Consider the following 19,049-nt stretch of genomic DNA (forward strand, 5'->3'; position numbering starts at 1 on the left):
TTTAAAAAAAGAATCCTGACTTGTGATTGGAAAATGAGGGAAACAATCTTTATGTAAAGAGGATGGTAGAAAACTATAGTCATAACTCTTACTCCTGAGGGCCTTCATCCCAGGGCTTACTCTGGTCCCAGGAGAACCCACCATGGTGGAAACCTCCAGAATCACCACTTTCCTTTCCCACCTGCCTAGCCATAGCTACTGTTCTTCCCTTGAATATCTAGTTAACTAAAGCCAAGCTAGAACACTTAGCAAAATTTTACTGAAGGTTCCAAGAGAAAAGAAGAAAATTAATTATCCACCAGGTATAACCTGCAGGTAGTTAGTGAGTGTGGATTCTTCTAGAGTTGATGAGCTGAATGAGCCTGGCCACTTACATACAACAAATGCCTTCATGTCCTGTATGTGTGACAAGAAGCAACTGAAGGAGGAAGGATTTACTTTACCTCATGGTTTGAGGTGACAGTCCATCATGGCAGGAAGGTATGGTGGCAGGACATCCAACTGTGGAAGACTTCTCATACCTGCACTGACCAGGAAGCAGAGAGAATCGAATGCTGGAGTTTTGCTCATTCTCCATTTTTACTCAGTTTGGATCCTGCCCCTGGGATGATGGCACCCATATTCAAGGATGGGTCTTTCCTCATCAGTTAATCCTCTCTGGAAAAGCCCTCACAGACACAGGGGAAGGTGTGAGCTCTAGTAATCCAATCAAGTTAACAATTGAAATTAGCCATCAGACCTCCTCGTATCCACTCAGCATCCAGCAATACCTTGAGAATGGATTCTTAGAGGAGGGAAAGGAGTCCCCTTTTCCCTGATACCTAAGGTCCACTTTCCAAGATCATAGTCCCTATCCAAACATTGGTTTCTTCTTAAGAAGGTTGACCTGGTAAATTCCTTCCTTTAGAGATACTTTTCTTATCCATAAAGATTTTAATCTTTCTATATAACCTGAACATAGAATTGTAGTCTGTATAGACATAGTCTGTGGTACAGGAGGCTAAGAATAGTGGTCATTTCCAAAGATATCCAGTTCTCAGTATTTAGAAAACCAAATTCAGTCTGTCCCTCTGGTACCCTTCACCAAAATCGTATCTTAAAAAATAACACTGGCAACCTCAGTTACCCATGCCAGGCTCCTGAGGGTCACCATGGTGCCTACCACTAAGACCCCCACAGCTTATACTTCCTGTCTCCAATGTGCTCCATCCTTCCCATGCCCAGGCTTTCATCTCTACCTGGCCAGAGCCAAGTCTTCCTCATGACCTTCCTTTCTTTCTCTGTCTTTGCCTCTGTCTCTCTCTGTCTCTCTGTCTCTTTCTCTCTCTCTCTCTCTCTCTCTCTCTCTCTCTCTCTCTCACACACACACACACACACACATACACACGCTCTCTACCCATTCATCCTTGACACTCCAGTCAGCCTTATCATTTTCAAATTATAATCTCGCCATAGATTAGAGCTAGAATGCTTAGGTTCAAATCTCTAAGACTTTTGTGACCATGAGCAAGTTTCTTACTTTCTCTATGGCTCAATTTCCTCATCAGTGAAACAAGAACAATGGACCCTCTGCAGAGTTGTTGCATAGATTGTGGTGACTGTTACTAAAAAGGCTCCCAATGAGCTTACCTTCTGGTATGTATGCCTCGTGTCTATCCACTCCTACTACATATGGGCTGGACTAATAAATAGAACAGAGCAAAAGTGATGGGTTATCACTTCCACGATCAGGTTACTAAAGATTATGACTTCTATGTTGCCTACATTCTCTCATTCATATTCTCTCTCTCTCTCTCTCTCTCTCTCTCTCTCTTCTCTCTCTCTCTCTCTCCCTCCCTGCCCCCTTTTGCTCTGATGAAGCTAGCTGATGATAGCTTGTTCTCTGGAGAAGCCCACATGGCAAGGAACAGAGGGTGACCTTAGCCAGGAAGATACATCAGTGAGCTTGGGATTGTATCCTTCCCAAGGGAGGCCTTGAGGTAAATCCAACCCTGATCAACACTTGATTTCTGTCTTGTGAGAAACCCTGAACCTGAAGACACAGCTAAACTGTGTCTGAATTCCTGATTTGCAGAAACTGTGAAGCAATAAATGGTCTTCTAGGCCACTGAGTTTTGGCATAATTTGCAATGCAACCATAGATATTAATATAAGGATTAAATAAAATCACAAAACAAAGGGTTTAGAATAACACCGAGTGCATAGTCAATGAATCCTGGCTAATATTATCATTATTATTGTTTGTTTAGACATACTACTAGACTGACGATTCAAGGGGAAGAGAGATGAGGCCTATTTATCTACTGCCTGTCATACTCCTGGCATATTGCTTAGCCCAGATTCTTTCAGCCAACAACAAATATCTGTTGACTAAAGAAATAAAGAAGATGGGCTGGGAATGTAGCTTAGTTGGTAGAGTGCTCACCTAGCATAATAATGCCTTGGGTTCAAGCACTACATAAATGGCATGGTGATCCATATATGCCTGTAATCTTGGCACTTCAGGTGGTAGAGGCAGTAGGATAAAAAGTTCAAGGTGATCCTCTGCTTATATAGCAAGTTCAAAGCCAGCCTGGGCTACATGAGACCCTATCTCAAGGAAAAATAAAGAAAGAATAAACAGAAAAGAATGAATTGGACCTTCTATACTCTTATCTCCTAGGCTGGAAAAGGGGGCCGCTGAGAGTTGGGAGCAGCCTGAGTACTAAAGTTCTCACTCTAGCCAGAAGATGGACCAAAGAATGTGGTAAGAGTTCAAGAAGATGGGGTACAAGGTTCCATCATGAGCCCCTAGTGTGTTCCTGAGGAGCACAGTTATTGCAAAGCCAGCCCCCATGTCTGCACCACATTTCTGTAAGACACAGAGAAAACAATGACACCATCATCAACACCTTCTCCCCTGGCCTAGCAGATAGATACATCCTGAGCTGTGAATGGGACAGAAGAGTAGAGGCTGTGTTTTGCTTGGCTGTTTAAATTGTTTTTCTTGATTAAAGAAATATATGCCAGAGGTGCTTAATGTAGTTCTCACCCCAAAGAGGCTAAGACTTAAATAAAAAGAAACTGTGCACATCATTGAAGTGTTAATGGCTCAGGTGTCCATCGTTCCATGCTTAACCTTAAACCATTTCTTCCATCTACCTACATACTAACCACCCCTGCTTTAAGACTCAGTTAAAGCACATCCCTCCTCCTCCATGACACCTTTCCCAAAGTACATGGCAAATATAGGCACCTTTTCCCTGGGCCCCTGTCCTCTCCTTACTTGGTGCCTCCATCAGAGCATGCTAGGTCCTCATAAGTACATTCCTGTCATTGCCTGAGCCACAAAGCTCTGACCTAGCTCCTGACAGGCAAGGGCAGTATCTTCTTGCTTTTATATCTCCCATTTCATCAGAGCTAACAAAGTAGGTGCTGAAGCGGAACAAGGTGCAGAGTTCTGTTTCTCTGTACTCCCTGGGGTAAGGAAGTTATGCAGGACACATCAGAAGTCTGAAGAATTTTATCTACTTTAATATGGAAACCACCTGCTCACTCTACCTTGAAAAGCACATTCTCTTATTCTAAGCCACTCCTTCTCAGTGTGGTCCCCAAGCCAGCAGCACTGGTGTCACTATGACCATATTAGAAATTCATTCTCAAGCCTCAACCCAGTCCTGTTGGATCAGAAACTCTGGGCTACCAGCAGCAGCAATATGGTTTTAACCAGCTCTCCATATGACTCCCATCACACTTAAGTTTTTAAAACTCCATTTGAAGTCTACTAAAACACATGTGAAAAATGCCTTAGAATCCAGATTGATTTAAGATTACGATTAAAGGAGAGCTCAAGACCATGCCCCTTGCTGTAAAATGCCCAGGATCAATGAAACTCCCCCACTATTTTCCACAAAACAGTTCAACAGGCAATTAAATGAACTCAACACATTTATTTCAAATGTGCAAAATGAATTTTCATACCCTAAGAATAACACCAGATGTTTTACCTCCTTTTCCTAATTGATTTTCCAGCCTTCAGCAATTCATCTTTATATCTTCCAGTTGGATCCTAATGCAGCAAAAAGAGTATGTTCCGCCAGGATTATTATAATAAATGCCATGCATTTTAAACAAGCATATTTTGGGCTGCCATGCATCATCTGGGTGTTACTCTCCCTCCAAAACATGAAAAACCACTTTAGGTACCAGGCAGATCTAGGCTGGCAGGAAACCCAAGGCAGGCCTTTTCAGGAGTGTCTCTAGGCTCTCACTGGCTGGCTGCAGAGCTGAGTTCTGGGCATTTGGCCCAAGCCTGTGCTCTTCCCCAACAGAGTCCTGCACTCCCTGGTACTAAAGGATTGGCTAGCTCTGAAATCTGCAAGTAAATACTGTGTGTTTCAATGGGAAGATTTGTCTCTAAAGTGAAAAAGAAATAGGCTATGGGATGAGGGTGAATGGCGCCAAAGGGAGAGGAAGCAGCCAGGAAGGAGTGAGGTGGTGCTCAAAGAAACCACCACCCTGGATGGATGCAGCCTTTGCACTACTGGGGGAGCCCGAACAATCCCCCACTGTCCACCAGTGCGCCAGAGCTGGAGGCCTGGGTCCCCCTACCCATGCTTAAGTGGGTGAAAGGTCACCACAGACCAGGGTTTTTTTCTTTTCTGCACTCACAAAAGCTCTTCAGAGTCTGAGGGAAGCCGGTGAGAACAGATGCCTCAGCTTTGAAGCAAACAACTTCAAAGATGACCAACCCAGCCTGGGCCCTGGGTGGAGGAGGAGTGCAGAGAGTGGCCTATAAGTGCTAGAAACCCAGAAAGTACTGATTCCAAACAAAAACACACTTCTTAGGTAGGGGGAGAAGTTGGCACCCCTCCCTGGAAGCTTCTGGGAGCTGGAATGTTCAAGCCCTCCTGTCCAGAGCAGGATTTGAATGTGGTCTCCAAGTACACACCAGCCTGTCTAGCTCTGAGTAGGACTGCAGAAGGCAGCCTGTCTGAAATCAGAGGGCCTCAACATGGAATTTCAAAATGGGACTGCTCCAACTTTAAATAACTACTAGTCAAGCACACCCAGCCTTCTGTCTGTATGGGCTTTCCTGGCATTAGAATAAGGCATTATGGCGTCCTTCTGGAACACATTCAGGTTCTCAGGTTTGTTAACAAAAGAACCAGTTCCTCATTTCAACTCCCTCTCCCACTCCCACTCAAGAGCTCCAGACACACATTCCTCTCCCCAAAGATACCAGCTTAGATGTCTCAGGGCACTGTCTATTCCTCAAATCTCAAGTAACTAGCCTGGCCCACATGTGATTTTTTAAAAAGTTACCCACATTTAACAAGCACAAATGACAAGTCCTTTCATTCTCAAATAAGCAAAGCTCCTGAATACATTTAGGAGTGTTTTAAGACATACAATGAAGTCAAACCACGACTTTGCATCTCACCTAATGGGACTAAGTACACACTAATCTTCCTCTGGGAATGACAAGAACAACCTGGTCTCTCTGGGTCATCCAAACTTCTGAGATGCCAGGATTGTTGGTATTTACTCCAGGGGACAAGGACTTGCTGCCAGAAAGGGTCTCACCATGAATTCTTCCCTTGCCCCAAATTCACAGATATTAAACATATTATTAAGCCACAGGAGCCATTTATAAATGTCATAATCTTTTAATATTTTACATAAAAAAACTGTATACACAGCTTATAGAACTTTTATGTAAACATCATAAGCTCACCACTTTATCATTTGTCAGTTTATTTAAAAAAAAAAAAAAAAAGACAACAATTTAGTAGAAGTACCACTGGGCTGGGAAGGGGAGAGGGAGGAAACCGGAAAGGAGGGTTTTCTCTGCATATAGATGCAGAGAAAATTTCACATAGCTGAAAACTGCCTTGTGAAAAAAAAAGTTTTAAACAGACCCCAATACTTGTTGCCTTCCTTTATCAAAACAGTGTGCATACCCTACACACAATCACAAAACAGTGTTGCCACTTTCTTTTCAAGAAAACAAAGCAAAAATTAGTGGGTTTTTTCATCTCCTTACTCTGAAGTCATCATGGTTTTTTTAAAAAAAACATCAGAAGTAGATGAGGTTACAGCATACAAGTGTGGTCTGAATGCCGTCTTATGCAAATGACAAGTGCGTGGAGTGTCTAACAATGAAACAATTGTGCAAAGAATTCTTTCAACAACAACAAAAAAGCTTCAGCCTTTAAATAAATCCAATAAGTTTCTTGGACTGAACAATTTTCACTTGTAGGACAGGCACAAAGTTCGTGAAAAAAACCCACCCCCGCAGCACACCCTCCCTTCTCCTGCCTCTCCTGCTGGTGGCTGGCTTAGGGTTTGCTGGGGGATAGCCTGCAGGAGACCGTCTGGAAGCTGCTTCCTCTCAACCCCAAGTCAGTTGGAATTTCTTCCCCAGAGGTTGGAAAGATGGCCAAGTCCAGTTTCATGGATGGATGGGTGGGGGCGCCTGACCCAGCCTGGGAAAGGAGTTGCTGTAGCGCCCTGGTTACTCCACTCACCACCATTATTAAATAACACCATCTGCCTCCGAAAATAAAATTATATCTATATTTATATAACCCCCATCCTCCCCAGCCCTCCCAATCCATCGTTCAAGGGTCTATGTTACAGACAAGGGCCAGCACTGGTTTGCTGATTAAGAGCGAACATCTGAGCGGGGCGCGCCCACACTCCGCGCTCTGCCCCTGGAGAAACCAGGGGCAGGGGTGGAGCAAAAGTGGGGTGGGGTGGGGGGAGTCGTACATACACACAACCACTCTTTGAGGCCTGGCTCTTGAGAAAAGGACGCTCAGGGACCCCTTGGCACTCAGCAGGCCACCCAGGCCTGTGCCACACAGCTCGACTCACACAGACACTGGGAAGGGGGCGTTCGGTGCCCACGCTAATTCTCGGCGTAACCAGCCAGAGCCGCCAGCAGACGCCAGGCTGTCTGGTGGGGTCCTTAGGGACGTGGTCTCCCCTTCTCCCGGCTCGTGGGGGACGAGACCAGAGAGGGGGGAGCCGCGCTGACAGGGGCGGGAGGCAGGGCGCGGCCCTCATAGCACCTTGCAGCAGTTGATGCAGCCGTTCTGGGAGCCGTAGCGCTTCTGCAGCGCGGCGCGCGTGGCCGTCTCGAAGACCTCGCGCACACCTTCCTTGGTCTTGGCCGAGCACTCGAGGTAGTCGTAGGCTTGGATGCGCACGGCCATGGCGCGGCCGTCATCGGTGCGCACCGGTTCCTGCTTCATGCGGGCCAGCTCCGTGCGGACGTGCTCGTCGCTGCGCAGGTCTTTCTTGTTGGCCACCAGGATGATGGGCACATTGGGGCAGAAGTGCTTCACCTCGGGCACCCACTTCTCGGGGATGTTCTCCAGCGAGTCCGGACTGTCCACGGAGAAGCACATGAGGATGACGTCGGTGTCGGGGTAGGAGAGCGGCCGCAGGCGATCATAGTCCTCCTGGCCCGCCGTGTCCCACAGCGCCAGCTCCACCTGCTTGCCGTCCACCTCGATGTCGGCCACATAGTTCTCGAAGACGGTGGGCACGTACACTTCGGGGAACTCGTCCTTACTGAACACGATCAGCAGGCACGTCTTGCCACACGCGCCGTCGCCCACCACCACCAGCTTCTTGCGGATGGCCGCCATGAGCGGGCCGGGCCCGGGCAGCAGAAGGGGGCCCGCGAACGCCTCGCCGCCGTCCCGCTCGCCGCTCACCGCTCACCTTGGGCCGCGCGCTGCGGGCGAAGGTCGCTAGCTGCACCCGGGGCCCGCGGTGGTGCGTTCTCTCGGGGCGCTCCAGCAGGGGCGCGGGGGCATAGGGCGCACCGAGCGTCTCGCTGCGCTGCTCCGGGGCGCGCTGCTCCCGGCCGGTGGCCGCTGTCCTCGCCCCACCTGGGCTGGGCCGCTTTGTGGGAAGCAACGGCTGGAGCTACGGACTCGGCCTCGCTTCCCTCCCCGGGGTCTCTCGAGGCCTAGAGTACCGAGGCGCTGAGGACTACTCGCAGACTGCGGTGGCAGATGCGGGCTGCGGCCCTAGCGCCTGCTATTTAAAGAGTCCGGCCACTTTCTTAATATAGCCGTCCAATGGGAAGCGAGACGGCTGAGCTCATCGCTGCGGAGCTTGGTTCTGATTGGCTGCCCGCTGCAGCCCGAAGGCGGGGCCGGGAGAGCTTGATTGACTGGCCAGGCCGCGCGCCGGTCGGCCCCGCCGGACTCCGCGGCCGCCTGGTCCCCGCCTTCCCCCGCGCGCGGAGCGGTGGAGCAGGCTGCCTCGAGTCCACCGGGTCTGGGCCCGCGGCTCCGAGACCCTCGGCACTTTGTGGGGCGTTGCTGACTCCCTCGGCTTCAGAATCCCTGGCTTTGGTGCAAACTCCCGGCTGGTGAACAAACGTTAGGGAGGGGCGCTGCCATTTCGTGGTTTTGTTTTTAAATAAACACACCCATACACACTTTTGTTTCCTAGCCGAAAGGTTTTTTTTTTTTCTTTCTTTTGGAGGCAGACCCCTCCTCTGCCCAGACACTCCCATCCCACCCCCTATCCCCGATACTCGCCCTGTGGCTACACTCCTAGTGAAAGACTGACAGTAAATTGGGTGGGTTTGGGTGAGTCTTTTCCAGGCTCTGGATTTCAAGTTCTCCACTTGGGGAAAGAGCACTGAGTTACCCAGCCTTGGGATAATGGAAAGGGAAGGTGCCAGCCTCTCCACTTAAAGGCAGTCATCCTGCTGGGGAGGCCACCTCCACCCAGCTCCACTTGATTACAGCTGATTGTGGTCCTTAAGCCTGAAGACCCACCCATCCCAGCCCTCATGAAGCAGGTGAAAGACTTGAAGCCAGCAAAAGAGGGAGGCAGGCACTGAGGGGACATCAATGTACAGTGGGTACTAAATTTCTAGTCTTCTTATATACACCAGGCCTTAATTCATCCTCCACCACCTGCCTATCCTGCAGGGGATGACACCTTACCTCCTGTCCTGAAGGAACAGAAGGGGTGGGAAGCAGTGGGGGTGTCAGGGAGGGCCCCCCAAAACAAACTGCTTGAACAAAGCAGAGGGATGGTTTGGTGTGGCTGTACTTGAAAGACAGTTAAAACTGGGATTGGAGTCCATCTTGGAGGGCTAGGTCAAGTTACCAGCTAATGGGCAACATCCAGGGTAGAAGAAATGACCCACCAAGTCATGATGAGGCTCTATTACCCGGTTTCTTTGTCTCTCTCCCCGGACTGTGAGTTGTTTGGGTGCCAGGATTTCATTTCATCTCAGCATCTTGAAGACCTAGCACTATGTATGGCCCTTTCCAAGAATTAGCAAATGGTGAGTGTCATGGGCCTGCCCCTGTAGGTCCAGCTACACAGAAGGCTCAGGGCTGCATACCTCTTGAGTCCAGCAGTTTGAGGTCAGCATGAACAACAGAGATAGGGTGAGAGAGAGAGAGAGAGAGAGAGAGAGAGAGAGAGAGGAGAAAGAAGAGGAGGAGGAGGAAGAAGAGGAAGTAAATGGCTATGGAAAGTCAACCCAAGTTCTCAAAGGCCCATTTGGAACTTTCTAGGGGTTTTTCCTCAACACCAGATTCTGCTGTAACAATCTGACCAAACCCATCCATCCACTCAGCCAGTGTTTTAACATACAATCCAAATGTGAAGGTCTCTATGCGACCATATAAATATGATCAGGTCAAATATGATGTTAGTGCCACTAACCCCATCTTAGAGGGAGCATCTTATTCAGAGACCAGGAGAAATGGGCTTTCTTTAGACCTAGCCTTTGCTTTCTTTTGTTTTGCTTTTGTTTGTCAGACCTAAAGAATTGTCAGTAGCCAAAAAATTTTGTTGGTCATTGGTTTAGGATTTCAATCTGGACATTTTTTTCCCCTGTTAGGAAAAAAATAAATCTTATCTACACATATTTTTCTCCTTTTAGTCCAAACTTTTTATGGCTGTATTGTTAACATTGCTTTCCTCAATCTTAATATAGCTTGGGAATCTTGCCTATGTCCTGAAGTTTCAAATATTAAGAAAATACAAAACAATTAGAGCTTTGAACTGTGTGTGTGTGTGTGTGTGTGTGTGTGTGTGTTAAAGACAAATACAAAGAGCCAGGAAGAGGCATTAAGTTCACTCATTTCCTGACTTCCAGACATGTTGGGGCGGGGGGTTGGTGCCAAACTTAAGTTTCTGTGTTGAAATATTTGCTAAAAATATGAAATGAGCAAATATGCCAAAATAAACAAATAGAAAACTCACATTCTGTAGCAGCTTCTTATCTTGGTATTCATTTTTTTTCACCCATAATGCTTTAGCCCTGCAAAGACTGGCTGCTTCAAAGAGCACATCACTCATAAGATAAACTTTTCCAAACTAGGTGATGTGTTGCACAATTGCTCCCTGCCCCACCCCCACCCCTCATAAAGCACTTCTAGTCAGAGGCCATGACCACAGCTAATTCTCCTACCAGAGCTCATTTCCAAAATGATATTATCATGTAGACTCATTTCGAGATACATACATATGCCAGTGCAAAAGGGAAATCATCCTTCAGACAAAAGGAGAGGATGAATCCATTTCTAGCCTACAACCCAATTTATTTGCCCTTTGTCTGATTTTTGGTGGGGTGGTTTTTTTTCGGTCCAATGTCTCCTGTAAATCACACCCACTCCTCCAAGACCAGAGCAGAGACTGAAATTTTCACTAGATTTTAGTGCCACCTTGTGGCACTCTCTATAACTTTTTTTCTTAAAAAAACTAAATTATGAAAAACCCTTAAAAACTGCATTTTGTAAATATTTTTATTTTAAAATCTTCCAAAAGATATAAAATTCTAAAAAATCTCACACATTAGGTTATTTTTAAATTGTTTATTTTATGTGTATGAGTGTTCTGCCTGCATGTAAGTGCACCTGTGCATGCAATGTCCACAGAAGCCAGAGAAGGTGCTGAATCCCCTAGACCTGAGGTTATAGATGGTTGTTAGCCATCTTATGGATGCTGGGAGCTGAACCTGGGTCCTCTGCAAGAGCAGCCAGTGCTTTTAACTGCTGAGCCATCTCACCAGCCCACAATAGATTCTTTGAAAATTCATTTTTTAAAGTTTTTTAACAGTTTATTTTGTGTATGTGTTTGCACAAACACATGTAGAAGTCAAAGGACAACTTGAAGGAGTCAGTTTTCTCTTTCTACCGCGTGGGTGCCAACTCAGGTTGTCAAACTTGAACCATCTCAACAGTCTATAGAAATTCTTCATGTATGTGTTTATACAAATATAACCTCACTATTTTATAAACAATTGGGCTTCATTTCCCTCTAATTACAATGTGTAGAAATTTATAACTTTGGGCTGGGCGTGGTGGTGCATGCCTTTTGTCCCAGCACTTGGGAGGCAGAGGCAGCTGGATCTTTGTGAGTTCAAGGCCAGCCTGGTCTGCATAATGAGTTCAGGTCAGCTGGGACTACAAGGAGACCCTGTCTCAAAAAGAAAAAAAAAAAAAAAAAGAAAGAAAGAAAAATTTATAACTTTAACCACAAAAAGCCATTCTTGATCCTCTGGTATAGTTAGAAGTAACAATAATTATTTGAACTAGCAAACATTTCTTTATCTTCTTCCCTAAACTACCTACATCCCTCCCAACTCCAGGAAGGCTTATAAGCGTCTAAATCTCACTGAGTTGCTGGGTAGTTACACCCCAGTACACCCTATGCAGGGTAAATAAATCTATATGCCTTTTTTTCCTACTGAGTTGTGTGTTGTCCACTAATTTCAGCAAACCTTCAGAAGATAGAAGGATACTTTCCCTTCAGCTCTACACACAGTGGCATATTTTCTTTCTAAAACAAAGACAACCAAAGTCTAGTCTTTGTCCAGTTTTGGAAGAAAAGTAATGAATGCAGATTGTTCCCAGAATTCTTTTCATGAACCTCAGTCCTCTCCATTCAGTTCAGTAAACAAGGATTGACAGGGAGGGGCAGGGACAACGAGGGGAGACAAAGCCTTTGGAAAATGTAAGCACACACTGCTGTGGGTGTTACTGCAAATATGTTTATTGCATTATAAATATTATAATACAAATATGTAAATAAAGAACAGACACAGCTACACAGTAGATAGAATATTTGAACCAGACCTTGAATAGTGTGCATTGTTTGGTTTAGTTTTTTCCTTTCTCTTGAAATAAATACCAAATAGAACATCTGACATATTTACTGTGCAGACTGTGTAGTGAAAAGTTCCAAGCAGGGCTATTTGCTAGGAAGGGAGAAGCAGCCATAGGCAGAAGGAGAAAAAGAATCTCCAAGTGTGAGATTCACCTGATGGGAGGGCAGAAAGCAAAGTGGAAGATCACAGGACTCACCATTACATAAGGGCTCTTGTTACAAAATCCACCCCAGCAAAAGCTTGCAGTTTCAGTGGCAAATGCTGAAGTTGCACATATGTTTATTAATTCAGTCAAAGCTACAGGAAAGTGGAGTGTCAACCCACTAGTGTAAGAGGGGAAGCCTCACACCAGAGGCCAAGAGCCTCTTTTTATCCTTCCACTTCCTGGGCCTGGAGCATTGAGCAAGTCATCCTTTGTAGGTCTTTGTAGGTTTCTCCACTTGAAAACTGAGAAGTAGAACTCAGAGGGTAGAATCTCACATATCCACAGGGGTCCTGCAGGAACATAACTGTAAGACAGTAGGTAGTAGATTGTGACCTTGGAGGACTAGAGAGTGAGCCACAACTAAGCTATACAAGCCCAGAATTTAAAAATAAACCTGGCACTGTTCAAAACCTGCAAAGGAAGGGCAGACTGATTTCAGCCAATGGAAGCAAAGTGTGGATGCTGAGCTGACTGAAATGTATTTAAAAAGATCAAGGGGGAGCTGACCTGTTGAAATAATGCTGAATGCTGTCAGTCCTTTAATTTTAAAAAGGGACAAAAAGGGGGGGGGGGCAGCGGAGGGAGCCGGCAATGGCTCAAAGGGAAAAGATGCTTGGTCCACAGACATGAGAACCTGAGTTCATCCCACAGAATCCATGTAAAGTTAAAAGGAGATAAGTGACCTCTGCATGCACACCATGGTACCCCCATCACAATGAAGAAGAAGAGGAGGAGGAGGGGGGGTGGAGGAGGAGGAAGTTAAAAGCCCAATAACAAAAAGAATCCTTTCACGAAACAAAAAACCCTTTGATTTACTTTTATTATGCAAGACCTTTCTTTAATTGAGTTGCTGAGGTCAAAGGATGGAAGTGGTCCTTTTTTTCGGTTTGTTTGGTCTTTTTGCTACAAGGTCTCTCTGTAGCCCCAGCTGGCCTGGAACTCACTAAGCAGACCAGGATGGCCTTGAACTCATAGAAATCCTCCTGCCTCTGCTGGGACTAAAGGCACGTGCCACCACACCCAGCTAATGGAAGTGGTCTTAAGTTGTTCTCATAGTTGACAGGGGTGGACAACCTAACCCCCAGAGGGTACAGATAAGAACAGAACACCAAATTAAACTTCCCTTTTTTTTAGGTCTTAAAAAGCAAATGATCTGATGAGAGCATTTGCACGGGAATGATTCACTTTTGCTGTGCTCTGATGACATCAGGATTTTGCAATAGGGAGGAACTGAGTTCACAATGGATTTCCACACTCCAGTGTGTGGCCCCTGTGTCCCTGGCTATTTATAGAACGAGAGGGAGCCTATATTAGGAGCTAGTGCGCTGAACCCCGGAATTGGGGAAGCAAAGAACAACTCCATGGGTCGTGCCTAAGGCTTCTCTGCTCCAGTCACACCAGGCTGTGGAGCATGGCTTGGCAAGGGAAATGGTCTTGCTTAGGGACCAGTTGGAAAAGAGAGCTCAGAAAATCCTGCTGTTGACAGCTTTGATGGACCTGCTTCATCTAGGGAATGTGAAGTGTGGGATTTCTGTTCAGCTTGATCATAATGTGTGGTAGTAGTTGTTGTTTGTCTGTTTGGGAGTGCTTTTTGTTTGGTTTTGTTTTGGTTTTGCTTGATTTTTAGAGACAGAATCTCATTATGTCACCATGGCTGGCCTGCAACTCATACAGATCTAACTGCCTCTACCTCCAGAGTGCTGGGACTAAACTAAAAGCATGCACCACCATGCCCAGATGGTAAAATGTGTTTAAGAAACAAAGCAGGATATGATGGCGCACACCTGCAATCCCAGCACTTGGGAGGCAGGAGCAATTGAATCATTGTGAGTGTGAGGATAGCCTGGTATATCTACATAGTGAGTTCCAAGCCAGCCAAAGCTCCATTGTGAGACCCTGTCCCCCAAAACCAACCAACAAACAAATGAACAGAAAGAATCTAATGCATATATGCTTCGAAAATCTCAGTGATTATCCAGAAAGTCCACTCACTCATTTATTTATGCATTCATTCATCCCACCAGTGATTATTAGGTACTTCCTCTCTACTAGGGATCTGTGTGTAGGAGGACCTCGCTGCCACACCATAAGCACTGTGGGGACACAGTATAAGTGGTTTCTCACAGCAATTGAACCTCCAAAGTCTAAATGAAATAGAAACAGGGCTCAAGCCTGGCGAATGGAAAGAGGTGGTGGTAGTAGCTGCCCTCATTCCATCATGCACTGCATCCTTCAATCATACTCTGGGCAAAACTGGGATAGAGGGAAGAGGGAGAGACAGTCTTTGCCCTCAAAGGAGCTCTGGTCCAGCACAATACTTAATTATAATTAAACTTACTAGTTCAATGTAATGAGGCAAGTGCTATAATGGGCAAGTACAAGGGACAGCCATAAATAAGGAGGTCTGAATGGCTTGAACAAATGACATATCACATTTTGGTGGTCTCCAGTGAACCCCACCCTCTAGTATTCATCTCTTTGTGTAGTCTCCTCCCATGATGATTCTGAGCTTGACCATGGTGCTAGCTCACATCAATCGAATATCAGCACAAGTGATGTAAGCTGCAGCTTGATAAGTTCTTGCACATCAGGGCTTGCCTGTGGAATAATTTTTTCCTGGAGCCTACCTATCATGCTTTCAGGAAAATCATCCAGTCTTATAGAGAAGCCCATAGAGAAGAGAACTGTGCCCTTGCCCTTGGCCATTAGCCTCAGTAAAGCTAACAGCTGGAGCTGGCACCTATGTGGGTGGAGCTGCTAGAGGCTTCCACCCTAAACTCCTGGCCAACGTCATGGGAAGCAGAAGAACTGTCTGACTCAACAACCCATGAAGGTATGAGAAATAATGAGTTGTTGTGTCTTAAGCCACAGTGTTTGGGGATGGCTTGTTCTGCAGCACTGAATGGCAGAACAAGCTGAGACTTGATGATTTCGTGTCATTTAGCCTAGCCAACTGAAGAGGAGAAAAGCATTCGAGACATGGAGGCATGAGATAGTGCAGCAGATTTGGGTACCAGGCAGCTAGCTGAATATGGGGGTGCTGTGGAGCACATGAATAGGAGAGACAGTCCAGATCAGAGCAGTTGAAGCAGTCTCCAAGATTACCCCAAGTTCTGATGGTCCACTGATGGGACTGATAAGACCCTGGAGCTCTGATTTTTTACAGAGAACAGATACAAAACAGAGTCAGCAAAGGGGAAAGGCATATGGGGCAAAAGAACTGAGATGATCAGGTGCAAAGAAGGTGTTCTTTAGGTAATCCTCTCCTGGCGGAGCACACAGGACAGAATTCCTACAGCAGCGAGTTGCAGCAATGTCTGTGAAATTCTGCTAACCAAGGAAGCTCTTTACACTCAGTGCCAGGACTTTTACAAGAGACTGTGATGGATATTTTTATACATCCACTTGACCAGGCAATAATGCCCAGATATTTGATCAAAGACCAGTCTAAACGTTGCTGTGAAAGCATTTTCTTTTTTAAAAAAATTTTATTGAATTTTTGTGTATTTCATACATAAAATCATCTTTATACCCCCTTCCCCCTTCCTCTTTGGACCATCCCATAGCCCCCTTCCCACTGGAGTTCATACATTCTGTCATTTGGATTAAGGCCTGTTATGGAAAGTTAGTGTCCCAAGATGTCCCTCAGTGCAAGTTCAGTCTCTCCCTTCAAGAAGATCAGCTCTTCCTCACCCAGAAGTAATCAGCTGTCAATAATTTTTTTAACTAAGATTGGGGCTTGCTGTTCATTTCCACAGTTCTGTGCTGGGTTTTTGTCTGCCTAAGTTTGTGTGGGTCTTGTGCATGCTGACACCATTGCTGTAGGTTTGTATGAGAAGGGTCCCAGGTGCCTGTAGGACTATTTCTGTATGGCCATGCACCTCCTCCCTGGCTCTTACAATCTTTCCTCCCCTCTTCCACAATGGTCCCTGAGCCCTGGATGGGAGAACCTCAATACAGGAGTCCTGTCCAAGGACCCACACTCTGTGGACTCTTATTCTCTGTGTTTGGGCCATTTGTGGCCTTTTGTGTTCTTGGCCCTCTGTTGCATGAGGGAGCTTCATTGATGAGAACTGAAAGATGCATTAGTGTTCTCTTCCTCCTTTGTTCTATGTTCTGAGAGTATTAGGTGTAGAGGTTGCATCCTAGATGTGCCACTTAGGCTTGGGCAATTCATAGACAACCTCTGTATGTGACCAGTAGTGTAACTCTAACGATCTCTATCTGTTGAAAAAGAAGCTACTTTGATGGGTGGTGACTGGGATATTTGTTGGTAAATTTAAGGATCCATGTTTTGCACATCATAAGAAATTATATTTGTCTAGGGATATGAGAGCCTTGGGGTTTTCTCTAAGATCCATGACCTCTTCAACTATGTGTATTTGGCTAGGTTTACAGTACCACACATGAGTTTCCTCCCGTTGAGTGGGCTTTAAGTCCAATTAGGTAGCTGTTGATTATCGCCAACATAAAAGTGCCACTACTGCACCAATGTCATTTGCTGTGCTGGTCATTGATGTGGTTTTTAGGCCCTGAAGCCAGGGTTGGACCATTGATTGATGTTCTCCCTTAGCAGCTTGTATAGTGCTCTCCAGAGCTATGAGAGCTAGCCTTCAGGGGAGATGGCTTTCAGCTCAGTTCCAGCTCATTGCTCCAAATCTGTGTCCAAAGTATGTCCTGTCTTCAACGATATAAAGCATTTTCTTAAAAGATAAGATGAACATTTAAATACATAATATTGAAGTAAAGCAGGTTACCCTCAGCATTGCAGGTAGGCCTTATCCAATTAGTTAAAGGCCTTAACAGCAAAGACTGAAGTTCCCCTAAAAGAAAAAGAAGATTCACCCAAGACTGAAACATAGAACCTCTGCCTGAGTCTTTAGTCTGTTGTTCTGCAGAAACTGGACTCAAAACTGCAAAATATACTGGATTTCCAGCCTTCTAGTTGGCCTTCAGGTTTTGACCTTGCTAGCCACTTAAATATTTCTAATATTTCTATTTCTTCTCATGTATATATAGTATATATGAGATATATACATATGTGTGTATACACACACACATAGAGAGAAAGAGAAAGTAAGTTAGTATTATCAACTTGACAATATCTAGAATTTCTGGGCATGCCTGTGGGTATTATCTTGACTAGGTTAATTGAGGTGGGAAGACCTGTGTGGGAAGCGAGCACAGCCGAGCCAGCCAAAGATGGAGCCCTGGCTGGCTGCCAAACCTCGTGCTGTTTACTTCAACTCTTGGCTGATTGCCAAGGCTCGTGAATCCCGCTTGTTTACCCCAACTCTGAAGTATGGTGAGCCCCAAAACAGGTGCTGCCAGCCTGATGATCTTGCTACGTGGCCAGTGAGCTGCCACTCTGCCTGCCCGCTGCACGTGTGTGGGCTCTGTGAAGGCTTGGTGGGTGAACAAGTAGATGGATAGATGGACGAAGGATGGATGGGTAGACAGCTGTGTGGATGCGTAGATGATGGATGAATGGATAGACAGATGAATAGGTAGGTGGATGGGCAGGTGAGAGATGGATGGACAGGTAGGTGAATGGGTAGACATGAATGGCTGGATGGACAAATGGATTGATAGGTAAGTGGATGGGCAGGATAATAGATGGATGGATGGACAGGTAGGTAGATAATGGACAAATGGATAGATGGATGAATAGGTGGACGGGCAGATAATGGATGGAGAGGTAGGTGAATAGGTAGATATGGATGGCTGGATAGATAGATGGATGGACAGGTAGGTGGATGGGTAGATTAACAGATGGATGGAGGGACAGGTGGGTTGATAGGTGAATGGATGATCGGGCAGATGGGTGGATGACTATATGTCGGATGAATGGATGGACGAATGGGTGCATGAATGGATGATTGGATGGGTGAGTTGAAAGATGGGTGTATGGATGAATTGCTTGATAGGGGACAGGCAGGTAGAGGGGTGGGAATACAGATGATTGATGGACAGTAGGTAGGGGGATGATGGATAGATGAGTGAATGGGTGAATAATAGATGGAAAGATGAATGGGCAAGTAGATGGTGGGTAGGTGGGTGAGTTCATGGGTGGGTGAACGAATGGATGGACAGATAGATGGGTGGGTGAATGGGTAAATGGATGAATGGGTGGGTGAGTGGGTAGATGGACAGATGGGTGATGGATGGATGGATAAATGACAGATGGACAGATAGATGGATGGGAGGTGGGTAATGAATGGATAGGTGAATAGGTGAGAGGTTCAGAGGTGGGTGGATGGATGGATGATGGGTGGATGGGTGATGGATGGGTGGATGAGTGAATGGGTGGATGGATGAATGATGGGTGGATGGGTGATGGATGGATGGATGAGTGAATGGGTGGATGGATGGATGATGGGGAACGTACAGAGTAAGCATGAATTTAAGAATATTTGAGAATATGGGGAATGTACAGAGTAAGCATGAATTTAAGAACATTTGAGAATATGGGAAACGTACAGAGTAAGCATGAACTTAAGAACATTTGAGAATATGGGAAACGTACAGAGTAAGCATGAACTTAAGAACATTTGAGAATATGGGAAACGCACAGAGTAAGCATGAACTTAAGAACATTTGAGAATATGGGAAACGTACAGAGTAAGCATGAACTTAAGAATATTTGAGAATAAGCAAGAACTTAAGAATATTTGAGAGTAAGCATGAACTTAAGAATATTTGAGA

General features: G+C 45.7%; 1 protein-coding gene across 1 annotated transcript; it reads right to left on the reverse strand.

The window, feature by feature from the left end:
- Positions 1-6,544: 6,544 nt before the first annotated feature.
- Rhob (ras homolog family member B) lies at positions 6,545-8,027 on the reverse strand. The gene has a single exon (XM_008835748.3). The coding sequence runs from the start codon at positions 7,635-7,637 to the stop codon at positions 7,047-7,049; it is 591 nt and encodes a 196-aa protein (XP_008833970.1). The 5' UTR covers positions 7,638-8,027; the 3' UTR covers positions 6,545-7,046.
- Positions 8,028-19,049: the final 11,022 nt, after the last annotated feature.

Source organism: Nannospalax galili, unplaced genomic scaffold (assembly GCF_000622305.1).
Source record: "Nannospalax galili isolate Female #2095 unplaced genomic scaffold, S.galili_v1.0 scaffold938, whole genome shotgun sequence".
Lineage (NCBI taxonomy): Eukaryota > Metazoa > Chordata > Mammalia > Rodentia > Spalacidae > Nannospalax > Nannospalax galili.

Coding starts and splice junctions, on each gene's coding strand:
- Rhob (XM_008835748.3), bottom strand. CDS start 7,637: ATGGCGGCCATCCGCAAGAAGCTGGTGGTGGTGGGCGACGGCGCGTGT.